At 35.3% G+C, this 21,559-nt stretch overlaps 1 protein-coding gene across 2 annotated transcripts in view; it reads left to right on the forward strand.

The window, feature by feature from the left end:
- The first annotated feature begins 882 nt into the window (after positions 1-882).
- The window catches only part of rubcn (rubicon autophagy regulator), a 35,111-nt gene continuing 14,434 nt past the window's right edge, over positions 883-21,559 (forward strand). The window contains exons 1-14 of one of the 2 annotated variants that reach the window (XM_048169251.1): positions 883-1,057; positions 2,473-2,626; positions 4,370-4,453; positions 4,547-4,706; positions 4,796-4,902; positions 8,396-8,570; positions 8,782-9,162; positions 10,421-10,516; positions 13,729-13,844; positions 13,933-14,131; positions 15,792-15,896; positions 17,208-17,282; positions 18,661-18,718; positions 19,654-19,786. In XM_048169251.1, the coding sequence (XP_048025208.1) occupies positions 1,020-1,057; positions 2,473-2,626; positions 4,370-4,453; positions 4,547-4,706; positions 4,796-4,902; positions 8,396-8,570; positions 8,782-9,162; positions 10,421-10,516; positions 13,729-13,844; positions 13,933-14,131; positions 15,792-15,896; positions 17,208-17,282; positions 18,661-18,718; positions 19,654-19,786 (1,881 nt within the window). In that variant the 5' untranslated portion in view covers positions 883-1,019. The remainder of the gene's footprint in view (positions 1,058-2,472; positions 2,627-4,369; positions 4,454-4,546; positions 4,707-4,795; positions 4,903-8,395; positions 8,571-8,781; positions 9,163-10,420; positions 10,517-13,728; positions 13,845-13,932; positions 14,132-15,791; positions 15,897-17,207; positions 17,283-18,660; positions 18,719-19,653; positions 19,787-21,559) is intronic. The other variant, XM_048169258.1, reaches the window with a different exon arrangement.

Here is a 21,559-nt window from a genome sequence, read left to right on the forward strand (position 1 = left end):
AGTACAGTCATATCCAAAAAGATTAATGGCTGTAATTAAAGCAAAAGGTGGCTCTGCAAAGTGTTAAATCATGGGACTGGTGACAACCTTTTTTTTTTTTTTTTTTTGTAGTTTTTGAATTTTTAATAATCCTCCAAAATGTTTTAAAATGTTATTTTCACTTTGATGATGAGTGTTATAATGTGTACATACAGCTATATGCAACTACATATATATATATATATTTATGTATGTATTAAATAAACACAAACTTGAATGTTAGATGTGATTAATCGTGATGAATCTGATGAATTTGACAGCACTAGTTTATAGATTTCACTGGTTCGGTGTGGAATCAGAATTTCAGTTATTTATTTTTTTTTATATATTTTTGCTGGTATTTAATTGGTATTTTCACCAACATTATTATTAAAACAAACAAATTATAATAAAGGAGTTAAAATCAAATTATGAAATATACAAAATAAATAAAACAAATGAAATATAAAAATAACAACTGTACACTGTAAAAAGTGGTAACCTGCAATTGTCGCCTTAAAGAGCTACTTCTACCTAATTTAACCCATAAAAATGAGTTTTGTTGATATAAATGAATGTTAAAGATGTTAAAGAATATTTTTAACTTGAATAAAACCAATTATATATGTTACCATTTTTATTACGTTGCTATTTTGTTCCAGTGTTGTTGGTTGTGGTTGGCAATTTTCCATCTTTAATATTTTATCTAATATATGAAGACTATATGAAGACAGATATTATGCGTTGTACTGTAGGAATGACCGTGATAGTGCATATGCTTTTAATTAATAAAATCCTGCATTTCACTTTTATTTTAAAAAGATGTTCTACTTCCGCTATTTCAAGAATGCTCATCCGGTTAGAGCGCTTATCTCTGACTTCACATCCGTCTATCTTGTTATGGTACGGGACGCCCAGTGGAAACACCTACTACCTGTCCGGACACTTTCTGTGTTTAAATCTGATCTAAACTCCAAATCAAGCAGTTACCTGGGGTGGAGATGGAAATATCCATGGAGGCGGAAGATGGAGAGCGCAGGTAAATAAAAAGGATGATTATATACAGCAGTCCTGAGTTTGACAGCTAGAATCACAGCTTTAGATTTGGAGATTATTGTGCTTAATTAAGTAATTTTAGCACCTCATACTCTTGTGTATATATATATTTAAGTACATTTAACTGATATATGTATAATAACCATCTTGTTTGCTGAGAAAGATATCGATTCTAGCTTTCATATTGAGCTAGCCGGCTAGTGAAATTGTAAATCCTACTATGGTAAAGACTTCCCTCATGAATATTAATTACATCACGGGACGTTTTTTATCAATGCTATCATCTGATTGGCTTAACGGTGGATATTAGTAAGTGGCGGCAGTCAGTTTTTCAGAATCAACCAATAGGAGACCAGGGGCTTCCGGAAGGGTTCGACTGTGACGTAATTAATATTAATGAGAGACAGAGACCCTCACCATAGTGCGCCACAGCATACCGTGTTCTAGCAGGTTTTATCCTGCAGATCGATTTAAAAACAACAAATGACAACAGTCTTGTGACACGTTCACATGTAGCTGTTAAATAGCAGACGTAACCGCGAAATTTTATTTTAAGCAAGTTATTTCCCCGACAGCCCTCCAAACTCACAAACATAAAATGACATAAACAGAAACTCTTGCTCTGTCATAACGCAGTGTAATGGCCTGACGAAACATTTAAATAAAGACGTACACTTTCTGGAGACTTTTAAAAGAATACCTATTATGGAAAAATGTATTTTAAAAGAATGTACTGAAGTGCGAACTGAATATTCTCGGACACTCGCATGGTCATTGCAAATAAATGAAAAGCATTCTAGTTTAAATTATATTAAATGCAATTAGTTGAACTTAAGTGTGTTTTTTGACCCACGTAAGAAGGATTTAAGTACATGTTTTTTTTTTTTTTTTTTTCATTTATTACTTTGAAATAAGCTGCCTTTGCCATATAAAGATTTTACCCTTACTGTACTGGCAAGCATTTGATATACTTTAATGCCATTTTTATTGAAACTTGTTTGTCATGTATTTAAATATATTTGTAATTACACCTTTGTAATGAAGCTTTTGCAATTTAGTACATTTCGAATGTTAAATAACACACTACAGTTAAAATCACAATCAAGTACTTAGTAGTCAACACATGAAATAAGTGTACTTCTGACATGGACAAAACATCATTAAAATATGATTTAAAATGTATTTCAAAGTAAAACTTTTAATTTGATATAACAAATTTTCACTTTTTAAAAGTGTTAAATATATATTTGTAAGATCTGAAGTGCACTACAAGTGCATATTCAATACAATTAAGTGCACTTCTTTTTCACAAGAGGAGAAACACTCTTGTGGCAATAATTTTGAGGCTCGCTATGTGTTATAAATATGTAGTAGCAATTTACATATGTGTCCTTTCAGATGGGAACACTGGAAACTTCTGTCTAATCTTAAGACGACTGTTGAAGGGCTGCTGTCGACCAACAACCCTAATGTTTGGTCCCGCTATGGGGGTCTTCAGCGCCTGCATAAGGACATGAACAACATCCTGGGCCATGGTCTCAAACACGAACAGGTGTGGAAAAACAAGAAAAAAAATGTCTCTGTGTTCAATGAAAGTACCCGGAATCCCCTGCAGGAACCCCAGGATTACGTCCTAAACAACAGCCTCATTTACCAGGAACTGTTAGACACTAATAGCCTCTGTGGCTGATCAAGCTAGGAAGAATATGTTTTTAAGTTTCGTTACTTTTTTTGTCAGGAGATGAGAAATGGCACCTGTGACCTTTTCAACAAGGAAGAATATTGTATTAGTAATTGTATTATAATTTCACTAGTTTTTATTTATTTAAAGATCCCGTTCTTTGTGATCCCATGTTTCAAACTTTAGTTAGTGTGTAATGTTGTTGTTAGAGTATAAATAAAATCTGTAAAATTTTAAAGCTCAAAGTTCAATGCCAAGCGAGATATTTTATTTAACAGAAGTCGCCTACATCGAATGGCCAGTTTGGACTACATCCCTCTACTTCCTTCTTTAATGACGTCACTAAAACAGTTTTTTGACTAACCTCCGCCCACATACACAAGAGTTGCGTTTGTAGAGTGTGTTTGTCGCCATGTCGTCGAAACGCTGTTATTTTCATCCCGCAGTCCAATCACCGGGTCTGATTCCGGCTCAAATTGATAGGGTAAAATTAAAGACATGTTTACAATAACACTGAGCGCGTGCATCTCCACGTTATGGTAAGAGGCGTGACTTTTCCGGGCACGGTGCGCTAAGCTGCTGTCGAATCACAACACAGGAACCGCTGGCACAATCAGAACTCGTTATGTATTTCTGAAGGAGGGACTTCATAGAACAAGGAAGTCATCAGCCCGTTTTTATGACAGTGGAAACAGCGGTATACAGATAAGTAAATTATGTGAAAAATACTGTGTTTTTTTACATGCGAAACATGAACACATGTTATATTGCACACTATAAACACAATCAAAGCTTCAAAAAACCACGAAAAACAGGACCTTTAAAGTCAGCATGAAATGGGAATTCACTGTATCTGTTTTCCAAATGCATGTTATTGATCTTATTGTGAATGATTCATCCATAATATTTTTTAAGTCTGCATGAAACGGAAGTTGCGATAGTCTTTTCTTACCTATTGTGATGTATATCCAAGTGAAAAAGTGGCTTCTCAAACAAGAACAAATGTTGGGTGGTGCTTGATTTTGTTTTGATTGGATGGTTGTAGTTTGCTATTGGTGGATCTCATGTGAGTGATGGGTTGCTCCGCCCTCGTCATCAGAGAACAGAAGAGATGTTGCTGCAAGAGGGAGGGGAAGTTATTTTGATTAAAGATGATGAGGCATATAAATTTAAACAAACAACAATGATGTGCACAGATAAATCATCTATAATAAACACTGCAGTATTTCATAAAAATGTCGGTTTTGATTTCATGGTGACTTTAATCAAAATCTCATGTTTTACCAATACATTAATATGTAATATATATAATTTAATTAATTAATTAATTAATTATTTTTTTAAACTTCTGCCTTTGGTTTACAGCCAATCAAAACTCTACCATTTAACTTTAAATTTAAAATGAACTAAAAATTATTTTCTTTGTAACTTAGTTCTTATAACTAGTTTTCATTGCTTTTTTAAAATTACATTGTTTTTTTGTTTGTTTGTCTTTATAATAGTTTTGTTAATAACAGCTTTGACTTGCATGAACAGAAGTGCTCAAATACATTTTTTAACGCATGAATCATTACACTGTGGTACAAGATCTAACTTGGTTATTTTGTTTTGCAGATTTACTATAAACAGAAAGACTATTGGCGTTTCGTGTGGTGTGTGCGGTATCTCTGTCCTCATCTAGCTCGTCATGTAGAACAGGTATTTGTCAATCCGATGAATATTTCCCACTTGTTAGTGCACTTAAAGGTTGTTTTGACATCTTCACTGAGAATGGACTGTTTTTCTGTGCAGTTCAGTCAGTTGGAGCCAGTGTTGAGCAGTGGCGTTCAGTGCATCGGCGAGGGTTATAAAGCCGAGCGTTGGCTTTTACACAGTCTCCAAGGTCACATCTTATCTGCCCAGCTCAAACCACTGCTGCAACATAAGGCAAACACACAGAAATATTACAATGGTATCTCAGCATCCACCAAACATTTGGCACCATCACTTGTGCACACATGGTTTGGTTATGATGATAGCACTGATTGTCACCTTCTGTAGATGGGGCCTTCCTGTTGAGTGAACCACACGTGTCTGCCATGTTCCAGTGTCTGGAGGCTGTGGAGCAGAATAACCCTCGGCTGCTGGCTCTCATAGACACCGTCAGGGTCAGACATTTTACATTCTTTTAATCAAAGGCATGTGCATCTAGAGCAGTGGTTCCTAAACTTTTTACAGTGACACACCCCCTGAGGGAATTAACATCCTTTCGTTTTATCTTATCGTTTTTTACCTTTGTAAAGGCAAAATTTTTCTCATGTTTTATGTCAAATACTTAAAATTCCATTAATTTAATTAATAAAATTATAAAAAAAGCAATAAGTTAAACTATTTCAATCAAGTGAAATCAGTATCAACAAAAGCCATCTTTGCACTGCAGTGGCACAAGCTGCGTCTGGATGTATTTATGTGCTGTTTAATGCTGCTCAGAGGTGGCATGAATATAATTACAATGGCATGGCATATAGAATGTTATGAGATAATGTGTTAAATCAAAACTGTTCAATAGAGAAATATGAAATGATGGTAAAAATGAAGTGATACTTTTAAATATTAAACTAAAACTACCAGTAGGTGGCAGCAAGTCACTGTCTTAATGAGTGAGTCATCGAGACATTCATTCAATCATTCAGTAATGACGCAAGTTGCTGTATTTATTAATAGGTAACTGAATCATTTACTCTCCCGATTTGTTCAAAGCCACAGATTTACTCCCTAACGAAACACCTATGTGTTATTTGGTAAGTTCTGCTGTGGCTCTCATTGGAACTATTATTTCATTGCAAAAGAGCAAACAATACTGTGTTTAATATGATATGATATGATATGACTTAATATTAAATATTTAACCACTTAAATATTACATATTTTTTGTTAAACTGTTGTATAAAATCAATGCACATTTGCAATTGTGTGAATAGATATTCGGGAAAATTTACATTCTTCCTCGTTGTCAACTTTAAAACAAGAATTCATACAAGATATGTTTCTGTATCAAAGAGATTTTGAGTCTTAATTTGAGTCTTAAATTCTGTGTCTGTATTTGTTCGCCATGCTAGTAAGTGCAACAACCACACTTTTAAAGGTACATTGAATGTCAGTAATTTAGCATGATTTGCCAAGGCAGTGTACTCTGCACGTAACCTATCATATGCACACTGCTTGTGTGGATGCAGTCAGTTTTGACCACAAAAGATGAGGTAATTTGACTGGATATCATGTGTTTGACCTTTTACGGTACTACCATTAGAAATGCATGCTTGGTTTTAATGTTATTTTAATGTGGGGTAGAATTAAATAAAAGGCAAAACTCAGCATCTAGTATGCGTACCCCAGTTTGGGAACCACTACTCTAGAGGATGTGATTAAAGGGTTAGTTCACCCAAAAATGAAAATTCTGTCATTATTTACTCACCCTGTTGTTTCAAACCTGTATGAATTTCTTTTTTCTGCTGAACAAAAAAAAAAGAAAAAAAAGGAGATATTTTCAAGAATATCAGTAACCAAACAGTTGATGGACCCCTTTGACTTCCATAGTTTTTTTTTCTTCCTTCTTTTTTATTTTTTATTTGATTTTTTTTTTTTTTTTTGCTCTGACAAACCTGAGATTCTGCAATATAAAATATAACTTTCCTTGAGCAAACTAACAATGTTTTTGAATATCATCCACTTGTAGGAATGAATTTGGGTAATGCTTTATTTTAAGGTGATGTAGTTACATGTTACTAAATGTACTTACTATAGTAATAACAGTAAATTATGTAAATTAAACTAACTACTCTATAGTGAGTACATGTAGTTAATTATTATTACTCTGTACTTATGTAAGTACAATGTAGCTACGTCACCTTAAAATAAACTGTAACCTGAATTTGTTTGGATTTATGGAGGTCAAAGTCCATTGAAAGCTTTAATAATAAGCGGATAAAGATTTAATAATATGAGTTCCTCAGAAGTATTTATACCAGAATACAGTTCCCTTCAGAAAGCTGTATTATGAAATGTGTATTTGTAGGATAACAGTAGTCCGTGTTTGTGTTTGCTTAATAGGAAAGGTTCCATGATCTCGCACGCCTTATTTTTATCTCATTGATTTGAATGTCTGGCACAAATTCCTCTTTTCATTGCTTTCATTGATTTATCCAGTAAACATCTTTCTTATCAGAAACAGTTGATGTAAGATCAATGTGTCCAAAAAGAAATTAAGTCATTTTGAGAAAAAGAAAACACTTCAGACAGGAAGCTTTTGGTATACCAGCATCCGTTTATCACATTTTATGTTTATTGAGAACTACTTTGAGGATTTTTTTGAGGTTTTGAGCTTATTATTGGTATAATGCAATATATGCATTCTCAGTGTTGCCAGAAGGGGTGCTATGTCAGTATGAGTGCAATTTTTCTTCTTCTACAGTCAGATTTGTCTTTCAGCTAAACTACTGTATTGTGAGTGCAACAGTATGAAGAGAATTATGCTAAGCCAGTTAGTTCAAGTTAGTTAAACCGTCAACATGTTTATAGCTAGCTAACTGAATAACATATGCAGTTGATCAAGAGGTCATTTTAGCCCCTGCTGGTACATACCATAAATACACCATCTTACTTCAATTTTAGTTAGTTAAACTTTCAACATGTTATAGCTAGCTAGCTAGTTAGTTGAATAACATCCAGTTTTTAAAGGAGTCTTGGTTTGGTTGGTTAGCATAGCCCATTTAACCCCTGCTGGTTGATACCATAACTACACCATATTACTTCAATTTATGTTAGTTAAACTGTTGACATGTTTATAACTAGCTAGCTTACTAGATGTATATCATCCGATTGTTCAAGGGATCTTGGTTTGTCTGGTTACCCTTTTAGCCCCTGCTTGTACAGTGCTCAGCATAAATGAGTACACCCCCTTTGAAAAGTAATATTTTAAACAATATCTCAATGAACACAAAAACAATTTCCAAAATGTTGACAAGACTAAGTTTAATATAACATCTGTTTAACTTATAACATGAAAGTAAGGTTAATAATATAACTTAGATTACACATTTTTCAGTTTTACTCAAATTAGGGTGATGCAAAAATGAGTACACCCCACAACAAAACTACTACATCTAGTACTTTGTATGGCCTCCATGATTTTTAATGAAATGCAGCTCCCCGACACCAGCAGCACTCATGCAGCCCCACATAAGGACACTGCCACCACCATGTTTCACTGTAGGCACCATGCATTTTTCTTTGTATTCCTCACCTTTGCGACGCCATACAGTTTTTGAAGCCATCAGTTCCAAAAACATTTATCTTGGTCTCATCACTCCAGAGTCCCAGTGGTCTTCATCTTTGTCAGCATGGGGCCTAGCAAACTCTAGGTGGGCTTTAGGAAAGACTTCTTTCGTGGACGGCACCCATGCATGCCATTCCTCTGCAGTGTTTGGAAATTGTTTTTGTGTTCATTGAGATAATGTTTAAAATGTTACTTTTCAAAGGGGGTGTACTAATTTACGCTGAGCACTGTAGATACCATAACAGTCTTTCTTCATTGTCGGACATTCAAATAGCCATGCATTTCTACGTTCATATATATATCTTCTGTCTGTTGTGTTTCTCAAGCTTTCACATTTGAAAGAGTCTCCGTTGGGCTTGCTGAAAAGTCAGAGTTTGTGTTTGCTGCCTGGGGCCGCAGGTAGCTGGAGGCCAGCGGACAGCTCTCAGTCCCAGAGGCTCACCACCTCCCAGAGCTGCCTTACAGAGATTCCCAACACCCCCCTCTCCAAGAGCAGCTCAGGTCAGCAGATTTCAGAGCCAGAACAACAGGCCGCTCTGTGGCTCTATTACCACACTAAATGCTTGCCTTGTTTACACACAAAATGTCCTAGAAAACAGTATGTTGTTTGGTGAGAAAACTGGGGATGGAAGGTGGGCTGTTAGCAATGCTTGCAGTGAAGAAATGTGACTGTTTCTCAAAATCACAGTGAATCTCTTTGTTTGTCTTTAAGATGTTGCTCCATCCAGCAGTACTCAGGGTGCTCCATGGGTGTGTGGTACAGGAAATCAGGACGCAGGAATCCCCCAAATCTCCTTTACTGAGCCTGCCTCACCCGCTCCGCCTGAGATCCGGGATTGTGTGGAAGCGGATCTGGATGACGGCCCTGAATATCTGGCTATCGGTAATCTGGGGAATCACAAACGCAGCGACTCGTCCAGCTCCTCTCAGAGCAGTGAACACATGGGGACTCAGGGTGATGCCCAAACTCCTTTGGCCCCGCCCCCACCACGCCGCTGCTCTTTCTCAGAGGCTCCGAGGACTACAGGGCGGAGCTCAAGGGGACACATCCGGTCTCTGTCCGACACGGGCGTTGCGCAGAAACAGAAAAATGGTGCGTACAAACAGTTGAATTAATTGGGTTCTCGCGAACACATGCCTTGTCCAAAACTAACTATAAGTAGCAAAACTACTAACAAAACAACATTTAATAGTTCACACCAAGGATAGCAACAATAGCAATAACTATCATTCAAATTCTATGAGAATAGCAACATCTACACTAGCTGGTGAGTGATTAAAAATATTGACAGCCAGTCAGAATTCACCTGTACTTTAAAGAGCTTCAACATTTAAAGTGATAGACAAGATATAGCATGCACTTATAATAAACAAAGCGTTATCAATATAGTCATCATAGTTGATTGTTTTTCAAATTTTCAAATTGTTTTGTGCTTGAGGGAGACAACAGTTAATCATGTTAAAGTGTCTTCTCCCAAGTAGCGTTTTGGAAGGTTCATTAAGATAATTAATGTTAAAGAATTATTGAATAATTAGTAATTTGTGTCACACAAGTTACTTTGCAGAGGATACTTTACACACAGAAATGACATTATGAAAGTTAAATATGTTGTGAACAGTGTTTCTTGTTCATTCACTTTAAATTATCCATTTTAAATGATTATCTTGATTTAAATTTCAAAATGGCTTCCGCAACACTGCATGCAAATACAAATGTAAATATAAACACACTAATTGTGTGAGGTTTGAAAATGGATCTCCAGACCTTGCTACTAGCTGTTGTAGCCCTTGTGCTCTTTCGTCTTGCTGTAGATGAGGGTGAAATGCTTCAACTCTATTCTCTCTCTTTTTCTTCTCCGTATGTAAAGGAGGGGGTCACAGGAAAATCACCATTATTATCGAGGACCCCGTCGCAGGTTCGCAGTGCCGTGGTGCTGCATCTTGTCCGCCCTTCCATTTCTGCCTCCCTTGCATGATTCACTTTTGCCACTTTTTATTTTGATTGTCTTTTTTTCAGCCTTCAGCATTGTTGTTTTTACGCTGTGACGCAACATTCCTGTCCTGTGCCATTCCCTTTTGTTCTTTCTGTGTAGTGAAATTTTACACAGTTGTGCCTTGGAAGTTTTGAATACTTAATTGTCTCTGTTATCTTAAGTCTTTGCATTTTTTTTTTGACCATTCTGTTATTAATTGGAAACATTCAAGCACTATTTGTTGTATAGATCTACATTATCACTGGTGTTTGTCATCATGGATCAGAACCTGCAACCAGGAAGAAACATTTGTTTGCTTCCTTATCCTATATCACATATTTGTTCATAATTGGTATGATGTTTTTCTGTATTTCCCAGAATCTGTTGCGGCTACTCCATGTTCGAAGAGCTGTGGCCCTTTCTCACCCCAGAGCAGCGACAGCAGCACCCACAGTTCACTTTATATGGAGTCTAGTGAGTGAACGCATCATTCATGGGTCAATGACAAGATGCTCTCTATCTATTAATTTATTCAAAAATACATACATATATATATATATGTGTATATGTAGTTCATGCATTCAGTTACCTGAATTAATCAGTTCTGTGATGAGCATGTTTTAATTTGGAAATTAAAAAAATTATTTGATAATTTTTGGGAGCAAAAAGTAGAAAATATCAGGGTGGTACACCTGTCTTGTTACACTGAAGAAAGAATCAAATTTAAAATTATATTTTTATTTAAAAAAAAACAACAACTAAAAAACAAACAAACAAACAAACAACTACGTTACTGTTTTAACACAACTGCGTTACTGCTTTAACACAACTGCGTTACTGCTTATTAATATTTAAAAACGTATGTCCGTCTAATCAGTCATGTTGTGTGACCAAAAAGTCATGCGGTACAACCAACATTTTTAAACTTGCGCATATATATATATATATATAAAGTCCTTTTTTTTTCTGATGGCAAGATTAGTTCAGGTTGTAAAATGTCATGTGGTACAACTGTTCTGATATCATAATGTAGAAAGAATGTGGTACAACCAAAATGCTGACATTCTAAAATTAAAGCTGCAAGCAGTGATGAAAGGGCCCTCGCACCCGGGCTCACCGCCACACGTTGACCTTAGGAAAACAGTGATCAGTGGGCGACATGCATGTAAGCGAGTAAATACAGGAGAATTATGGTAAAGTCATTTCAAAGTGCCCCACTTCCTGCTGCCAACTGGTGGCGCTTTGACTGTAACTGAATATTGCCATGTAGATGTCTTCAGGCCAGGACTATTATCAAACGTGAAGTTTGGAACAGATTGGACATTGAATGTCTGAGTTACAACAACTTTCTGTTTCATGGCGTTATTCGCTTACATTAGCCAAGTGTTGCATGATTTAACATGTTTCTAGTATGTTTGGTACTACATGGCGTATGGAAATGTGTTTCTGGGAGTGAATTACAATGAAAAACATGGCATTTTCTGTATCCAGCTGGTGGCGCTATGACTAACTGAATATTGTCAAGTAGATGTCTTTAGGCCAGGTCTCTTATCACACTTGTGAAGTTTGGGGCAGATCAGACATTGTATGCTTGAGTTACAACAGCTTCCTCTTTCATGGCGAAACATCAGACTTTGTCAGGCCACCACGGACACGCCCTTCAACGAAAACTCTAGATCTTCACAATTTAACATCGCTAAGTCCTTAAGATTAGACTGACCATATATGATGTGGTTTTGGTTAAATCTTTATTAGGAGTTAATCACAGTGTAAAACATATAATTTCCTGTTGCCTGCAGGTGGCGCTAACAAACAGAGAAGCAAAATCGGCTTATTAAAGGGTTAGAATAGAAATTTCTACTTACCAGGGCTACAGATAAACTCCTGACTGCCACGATCATCTGTGTGACGTAAATTGTTAATGATGCAATTTCATGTGATTCAGTATTTTAATTGCATTATTTTCGTTAAATTTATTAAAGGATTTTTAAAAAAAAATTAATCGCATGCATTAACGCGTTAATGTTGACAGCCCTTAATACCTTTTTTTTTGAAAATTCTGAACAAACAACTAAACAAAATAACATGTAATTTAATGGCAGTTCTGACAAAATGTTAATTGCAGTAGTCTTAGAGGTGTTTAATTAAATTGAATGAATTATTTATAAAAAAATTGGTTTGAATGAATGATACAATGACGCATAAATACTTCACTTGTGTTATTACTGGATGAATCAGTGTTTTTGAACGAATCTCATGAATGAAGGATTCAATGACAAATAAATTTTTTAACAGTCACACGCACTCGCTATTTCGAAACTGCTGACAGAATGACAGAAATCGAAAAATAGATGAAGTTACGTTTACAAACAAATGCTTGCTTGCTTTAAATGAGTGCTGCCTTAAAATGTAGCCAAAAATGGCAAAGTTTGATCTTTTTTAAAAGATCGGCAGAGATTGTGATTTCTCAAGACTACCAGGTCACGGACAGAATTTTATATAAATCATAGTTTACGGTCATTATATTCCTTCTGCTCTTATCAGATCTGATCCCCAGATCTACACCACTGCTGCTGTTGGCACAAGAGACCGTGAAGTTGAAAATGGTTGATTTTAACTATAGTACAACTGCAATTACTAATACATATCGTAGACCTGTGGTTAATTGTGAAATGATGTGTGAATTAAAATCACGCAGTGATAACAAAATACATGCAAATTCATGACTAGAAGCATTATGAGTGTGATGATTTCTGCTTATTTCACATCAGACAAATGATTATATATCCCACTAGTTAAACTGAAAAAGCACCTTTGTATATTTCTTGTATATAGGATCATATGTATCACTTCATAATAACTTACTGTTAAACTATGTATTGCATAACACACCATTAAAACCAGTAATAACAATTAGTTTCATGAAAGAAAATTCCAGAAGAGGAAGTGCGGCTGCTGTTGTAAAGTTTAATAAGATTGCAATACCAGTATTTTAAAGAGACCAGAAAGAATATGACAAAAGACAGTTGTTGATTGTTATGACTAGTAAATAATAAAATAGAAAATCACACAATATAAAAACCGACACCACTAGGAAACTGTTTGAATATATTTACAGTTGATATTGTTGAAGAAAATATGTTAAATTACCACAAAATTGGGAAAAAATATTTGAATGATGCAGTTAGAACAAGTATTACAATTACTTTGGGTGAATTTTTATAAGATTTTCAGAACAATATGAAACCAGCATGAATACAAAGAGTAAATTTCTAAGAATGTGTTTTAACATGCTTCTTTATTGCCTTTTTTTCCCTATCACATATTTTAGTAATCATAAATTAGGTATCATTTGAAAGCTTAAACATTCGAACTTGGGTATATGTGCTATCATGGATATGGTACTTTAAAACCTTTTAGTGGGCTCAATTTTTATGATATCAACTTCAAATTTGGAACACCACTTGGTTAGACATATGGCTTTTATTTTTTGATTTTTCGAGTTTTAATTATTTTTTTAAAAAAATATGCGTTTTGTATAAAATATTTTTTTTTTATTACATTCACAGTAGGTCTGCATTTCAAAGTATTCATGAATTACAATAATTTCTAGTTTAACCTGACAGTTACAGGTTGTTAAACATGCCTGGTTACATGGTTGTTAAACAAATCATGTGTACTTGCAGACAGCAGCCAGTACAACAGCGTCCCGGATGGATTGTTCCGCAGACCGTCCGAGGGTCAGAGTCTGATCAGCTACCTCTCCGAGCAGGACTTCGGCAGCTGTGCTGATCTGGAAAAGGCAAGCACAAACTCCTCACTGTGGTCAGCATCTCTCTTTCTTATCTTATGTGTTTTTCATAACTCACATTCATATCCCCTCACTGCAGGAAAACGCCCACTTCAGCATCTCTGAGTCCCTGATAGCAGCCATCGAGCTGATGAAGTGTAACATGCGCAGGCGGGCAGATGAGGCTGAGGAAGATGGCGACAGTGACTCAGAAATCCAGCAGCTCAAACAGAAAATCCGCCTGCGCAGACTGCAGATACGGCGAACGCGGCTGAAGCCACCGGTTTCCTCTAATAATCGTAAGATGAGATGTTTAAGGCCCCAATATACTCACGGCGAAGTTCTCTTTCATTCTTTGCTTAGGGTTAAAATTAAGTTGGAAATACCTTTTGCAGTGATGAATTTTTAGCAAACATCCCAACACCGCCCGTGCTGCTGAGAGTGACGTTTAGATTAATATGTAAATATGTGCTGCGTGCTTTACTCTCTCTAAATAAACAAAATAAACAAAATTAACAGCGGTGAGAAAACGGCAGTTAAAAAAGCATCTGATCATAGAGTTGTGGATGTGTTTGCACTGCAATTCAGCACTCCACTTGAGTCACGTCATTTTTATTTATACAGCACTTTATACAACAGATTTTTTATAGCAGCAGCTTTAAAATATTAAACATGAAAAAACTGTCAATGTCTCTTTCAATTAGAATTACAACTTCAGTTTCTACTATAAAGCAGCTCTTCAGTGTGTTCATGTTTTTACTTGTGTCTGACCTTGATGAACTGAAGAAATGAATTTCCACGTCAAAGAAGGCAGAGCCTCAGAGCCACACCTACCTATTGCATCATTACCAGAGACCAATTGTAGTTCAGAGGTGTTTACCAGCCAGAGAGAAGTTGTCCCAGAAAGTTTGCTTTGGCAATCTGTTTCAAACTCCTGAAATAAACAAATTTCATTTTGGCTTGATTTTATTCGCTATGATGTAACACCAGTTCATTCTTCGTATAGACCCATTTAAAATCAGATGGCGCAGTTAAAGGATTAGTTCACTTTCAAATTAAAATTAGCCTAAGCTTTACTCACCCTCAAGCCATCCTAGGTCTATATGACCTTCTTTTTTCTGATGAACACAGTCAGAGAAATATTAATAAATATCCTGACGCATTTGAGCTTTATAATGGCTGTGAACAGGGGTCACGAGTATGAGATGAAGAAAGTGCTTGCATCCACATCCATCCATCATAAACGTGTACTCCACACGGCTCCGGGGGGTTAATAAAGGCCTTCTGAAGCGAAGCGATGCATTTGTGTAAAAAAAAAAAAAAAAAAAAAAACATATTTAACAAGTTATGAAGTAAAATATCTAGCTTCTGCTAGACCGCCTTCCATATTCAACATACAAAGAAAGTGTAAAACTCTTGCAGTTCAAAAAGCTTACGCTATGTCAGTATGGTACGCCAGTTTACACTTTCTTCATACATTGAATACGGAAGGTGTTTTTTTTTTTTTTTTTTTTTTTTTTGGCCTTACCATTTCACACTGTACACTCCTAAACCCTGGTTTAATGTCTTTATTTGCATATTTGCGGTCTCAGACTCACTGATTAGATCAACAATGAATGTGATATATTTACATAAAGTCTCTAGCATTGCCCATCCTCGTATTATATGTTGCATATTGTACTATCAAGTTTATCTAGAATGGGCTTCTTGCACTATAAAGGTAAGAATGAAACCGTCTCTTTTTCACTCCAATCGTTTTCTGTCACAATTTGACAAATGCTGAAACTGCTGTTTACATTACTGTGTTTCATAACCCGAGGTAAAAAGTAGTGCTAACACTGCTTCTAAATTACAAGTGTGAAACGTTCCTTTACCCGGGTTTAAAACGGGGTTTAAAACAACCCAGGGTTAAGCACAGTGTAAAAAGCACTAATATATTCTGCTTCTTTTTCCCCACAGAGGTTCCATCTGTTGATAGTGGGGGCTCACGGAGGAGCTCCCAGGATTCCTTTCACGCCTCTGACTCTGGCTCGGATAGAGAAGTAGAGGACATTGAGCTCCGAGGTAGGAACTCTAAATGGAGCAAATGCATATCTGAATGTGATGCCTTCATTCCCGCTTGTGATCATATAATCATCCTCACGATTGCCTTCATTACCCATAATGTCATGTGATGAGAAGTATGTTTTCCTCCCAAACTCATTACCAGTTTCTCACTGATTATGCTAATTTTTAATTCCTAATTTGTAACTGAATCAAGTTCTTCTTGATTTGTTTATGTTTCAGCAGGAAAGAGCAGAAAAGTCATTGCAGGTGTTATTACACTTAATAAATTAAACTTCAATGCGCAAGTCAACGTATAATCAAAATTCACACCATTTTCTTTAACTCGCGTTCAAATACAAAAGGCCTCAAATGTAGGTGCAGATGGTGTTTCAAGAGGTGAGATGTTCAAACTTCAGTTCTGGGTGGATGAAATCAAATCTTTATCATTAAATATCATGGTACACTTAGAAATGTCACATTTATAGATGTAAAAAGGTACTGCAAAGGACATTTCGTACATTTAAGCCATTAGTCAACTTATCGCACGTTTGTATTAATTTAATTACTTAAATATATACTGAGGAGAATACTAAACCATAATGAATGTTTAATATACAGTATATAATCATAATATAGCCTGTTCTGCACTCAAGTGCTCGCATAAAGCTTGCCCCAAAACACCGGCAAAAGTAAGGATTATGAATGTGTCAGGAAAATTTAATAAACTAGTATTTTCTGAGTCAGTGTCTGAAGTTGACGATGATGCTATAATGTTACAAAAATCTTCAAATAAATGCTGTTCTTTTGAACTTACTATTTATTGAAATATCCCAAAACAAAATATATCATGGTTTCCACAAAAATATTAAGCAGCACAACTGTTTTCAACATTGATAATAATCAGAAATGGTTCTTGAGGATCAAATCAGCATATTAGAATGATTTCTGAAGAATCATGTGACACTGAAGACTAGAGTAATGATGCTCAAAATTCAGCTTTGATCACAGGAATAAATTACATTTGTATACATACTGTATATTCACATAGAAAATTGTTATTTTAAATTGTATTAATATTTAACAATATGAATGTTTTTTCTGAATTTCTGATCAAACAAACACAGCCTTGGTGAGCAAAAGAGACTTCTTTTTATATTTAATTATTTTTTTTTATATTACAAATATATTTGTCTTTTGAACAATGTGCAGTTTCTGCATTGATTAGTAAAAGTAAATGTGGCCAGTTTAGATGTTGTCTTGTTAAATTGTACCACTCCAAAAATGCAGCCATCTGGTTGAGCGGCTCAGTCTCTGGTCTGTGTCTCTCAGATGGCAGTGATGGTCAGTCCCTCCTGGCGGTGTCTCAGAGTGGCCTGTCCCTGTCACTTGCGTCCCTCTTCTCAGGTATCAGAGACAGATGGGGGCCAAAGGGAAGCCAAGTGTTCAGTCTCTCAGCTTTGCTGCTTGATAAATGATAGACTATGTCGGTGGGCTCAGAGGAGTCAGATGGTTTAGATTTCCACAGCAGTAGTTGGTGGATGTTCCTGCTTTTTCCTCGGCTTTGCTTGTTCATCACTTTGCTTGTTCGTCACCCCTCATCCCGTATGCATGTCATATACAGTAAGCCTTTTGTTTGCCATGTCGCTGCTTGCTGCCTTTGATTTATGGCACTAACTAATAAACCTGCAACCTTTAGCACTCCTAACTGCAGAATGATAAGATGATGAGAATGAATGTAATCATGTGGGTGAATCATTTTTTTGTTAATATTAATCATTAAATCTGTAGTTTTCTTAATCTTAATCTTAATACTTTTATTCATAGACAACCATAAAGACAAAGAGGTCATTCATGGTATTATTGAGATTGATACCATTTTGTTATGTAATTTTTGGACATGGGGCATTTGGGAAATGAAAACTGATCTAGGCACGTCAGTATTTTCACCCCCCAAAAATGGTTTAAGCCAGTTATTTATATCTTTTGTTGTAGTGTATCAGTAGGAAATATCAGTTCACATTTCCAAACATTCATTTTGCCATTAATTGTATAATCCAGTGAGATTTTTGAGTCTGACAACAGCCGGTGTGACCACCGTTTGCATTTAAAACAGCTTTTGTCCAGGTACACTTGCACATAATTTTTCTGGTAGCTTTGCAGGAAGGTTTCTTAAAGCGTATTGGATATGTTGCTGCAGTTTGTCTCAGTTTTTTTATGTTTCTTCATGTAATCACAGATGGACTTGATGATGGTGAGATCAGATTTCCGTGTGGAGCACCGGCTGTTGTCAGACTCCTTGTGCATACAAAAATGTCACTGGATTATTACAATTAATGGCAAAAAAGAAAGTTTGGAAATGTGAACTGATATTTCCTACTGGCACACTACAGCAAAACAGCAAAAAAAATATAAATAAATGGCTTAAGTCCATTTTTTTTTTGGGGTGAAAATATCAACGGGCCTAAGACTTTTGCACAGTACTGTACATATAAAAAACTATAAATATATATTCTGAATTTATATAGTTTTTTTGTCTAGCCACTTATTCAAAATCTTTTAAAATGATATTTATTGTGAGATAAAATTTACACAATATTTATTCAAATTTCTCTAAATATTTTATGGACAAACATTTTTGCCATGCATGCACATCTTAATAATATAAAAATAATATTAAAAAAGCCAAATATTGACTGGTGTATTAGTCTATCACTGGTACACAGCTCTTCTTGTAAATCAGTTATTGGAGGAAGCATTAACTGTTTCTTCTCATTGTTCTCAGATGCAGACATCAAACGCAGTGCTTCCAGCAGCAGATCCTTCCTCAGCTCAGACTCCATGTAAGCACTTCCTGAAATCTCTCTGTGATTCTGGATTTGATGAGACACCATTTTTATTGTCATTTTGTTAGGGCATCATTAGCTATGTTTCCATCCACCTGTTTTTATGCACATTTTGGGATATCGCTTTAAAAATGGTTTGAATAGAAACCCCAAGATGTGTATAAATTTTAAAAATGTGCACAAACTTATGCACTCAATTAAGTCGGATAAATGTTTTATCTGATACGAAAACATGCGCATAAACTATGCTGGAAATTTTCAGAATAAAAATGTACCGAATAAATTCATCGATGCGCATCAAGAAAGTCATATGACAGCATCTGAAATGCTGTTTTGGTCATTCCGAAAAGCCTAAGCAAAGTCTGTCGTCAAAGTGGTTCGGCATCCCAGAACTGTCTTACATGACTGCGTTCGCAAACAGCAGGCATCCACCTCAGAAAGCAAGTTGGGTCGTGACGGTGAGGAAATTTTCCCACCGGTTAATCGACGTGTGACTACACCGGTAATACCAGTATCACCGGGATGAGGGGAGGGGGTGTTCCCTCTGTTGCAGACTATCGCAGCAAGCCTAAAAGCAAGTTAACATGAACGTGTTTATTGAGTTTCATCTGCGCATTCTGAGGCCCGAGTAATTTATTATATACGAAAATTATTATATACAGTGACTCCTCCTACTGCAGCAACTTCCATTTTCTTATATATTTCTGATATTTAGTGCCAATTTTTCAGGAAATGATGATTTTGTTCTCTTCAGCTCACTGGATGGAAACGCTGTTTTATGTTTTATGCAATATTCCAATTTTGTGTATAAGTTAAATTCAAAACTTTGGATGGAAACATAGCTACTGACTGATCGTTTTGTTCTCAGGAAGTCCATTAGTTTTGAATTGCAAATGGTATCTACTGATCTGCTGTGATGTCTCTCTGCACAGCTCTCCATCCATGCTACAGTCCAATTCGGCAGAGTCCGTGGCTATGGGTCTCCTCAGGCAGTTTGAAGGCATGCAGCTGCCCGCCGCCTCGGAGCTCGACTGGCTGGTTCCAGAGCATGATGCCCCTCAAAAAGTACCTATATTTACATCCTTAGGCCTGAAACATACTCTATGCAAATACATGAATGCAATTTATGACTCTGGCATCAGCTTCCTTGTGTAAAGTTTTTCTGGACTAGTGGTCAACTGAGAAGGGCTTTTTTTTTTTTCCCTGCCATTGACGTCATTTTCCAGCTTTCCGTGTTTTCACTGTTATATGGTAAGGAGCTCTATTACACAACTTCTTATGAAAAACACAGGTGAAGAAGAAGCAGAAACCAGTGATAAAAGCATTATACGTTGTGTAGTAGTGTGTATATATATATATATATATATATATATATATATATATATATATATATATATATATATATATATATATATATATATATATATATATATATATATATATATTTTTTTAAATAAATATTTTCTTTGCATTTTTTTTTTTAAATTAAATTTATCCACATTCAAGTGTTGATTAAAAAAAAAATGCGTGAACCTACAATAATTTATTTATTTATTTTTATTTATTTTTTTAAAGCAGAGGCTCTGTTCTTTCTTTCGATTGTTTGCATATTCATACAACAAAATGTTCTGGGGGTCATGAAAGTTTTGTGAAAATGATCACAAATGCTGGCGGTAGCTGGCAACCTTTTTAACCCTTGTGCGGTCTTCGTTTGGGAAGTACACTCAGGGTCTTCGGGGTCTCCACAGACCCCAGGCAACAAAATGCAATTTTGTAACAAAATACTTGTTTTTTTTAAACAAAAATAATTTTATTCTGTTTATTAATGTTTTTACTTCATATTTGTGCAGTTTTTGGAGGATTTATCATATTTTTTAAATTTATATAAATACATTTAAAAATATATTTTTTTAAATAGGTTTTTATACAAAAACAGAATGAAAGTTAGAAATGTGTGTCTTTTATAAAGTGAATTTTACATAACAAGCTGTTTTTGTATTAAAAAAAATATATTTATTTATTTATTTATTTATATAAATTTAAAAGATATGACAAATCCTCCAAACACTGCACAAATATGAAGTAAAAACATTAATAAACAGAGTAAAATTACATTTGTTTTTTAAAAAACTATTATTTTGTTACAAAATTACATTTTGTTGCCTGGGGTCTGTGGAGACCCCGAAGACCCTGAGTGTGACCCTTTTTTTACACTAACATAAAAACAAGATATCACTCCATTTTTTTTTTCTTTGTAGATCTAGAAAGTGTTAACAACTGTGCAAAGTTTCATGTCATTTGGACAAAGAGAACCTTTCTTTTTAATTTGAGCAAACGTCATTTTGGGTCTGTGCAGACCCCAAAGACCCTATAAGGGTTAAAAAAAACACTAGTGGGTAAAGTGTTGATGGTTAATGGCTGATAATATTGGAAAATAATGGTTTATTTATTAATTTATCATGCTATTAAGGCAAGATTATGGAAGCTTGTTTCCGCCAACAAAAAATAAAAAAAGGTAATTGTGACTTTTAGTCTCACAATTCTGACTTTTTTTCTTGCAACTGCCAGTTTAAATATTGCAGTTTTGATTTTGTAACTCACAATTCTGAGGAAAAAAGTCAGATTTGCAAGTTATAAACTCACAATTGCGAGAAAAAAAGTTTAATTGTGAATTTCTCAGAACTATCACATTTTATCTCGTAAAAGAGACTTTTTTTTTCTCAAAATTGTGAGATATAAACTGACGAGTTAAATGCGAGTTATTAAGTCCAAATTGTGATAAACTGACAATTGCTTGAAAAAAAAAAAAAAAGTCAAAATTGTGAAATAATAATATAC

This window comes from Megalobrama amblycephala, linkage group LG2 (assembly GCF_018812025.1).
Source record: "Megalobrama amblycephala isolate DHTTF-2021 linkage group LG2, ASM1881202v1, whole genome shotgun sequence".
Classification (NCBI taxonomy): Eukaryota; Metazoa; Chordata; class Actinopteri; order Cypriniformes; family Xenocyprididae; genus Megalobrama; species Megalobrama amblycephala.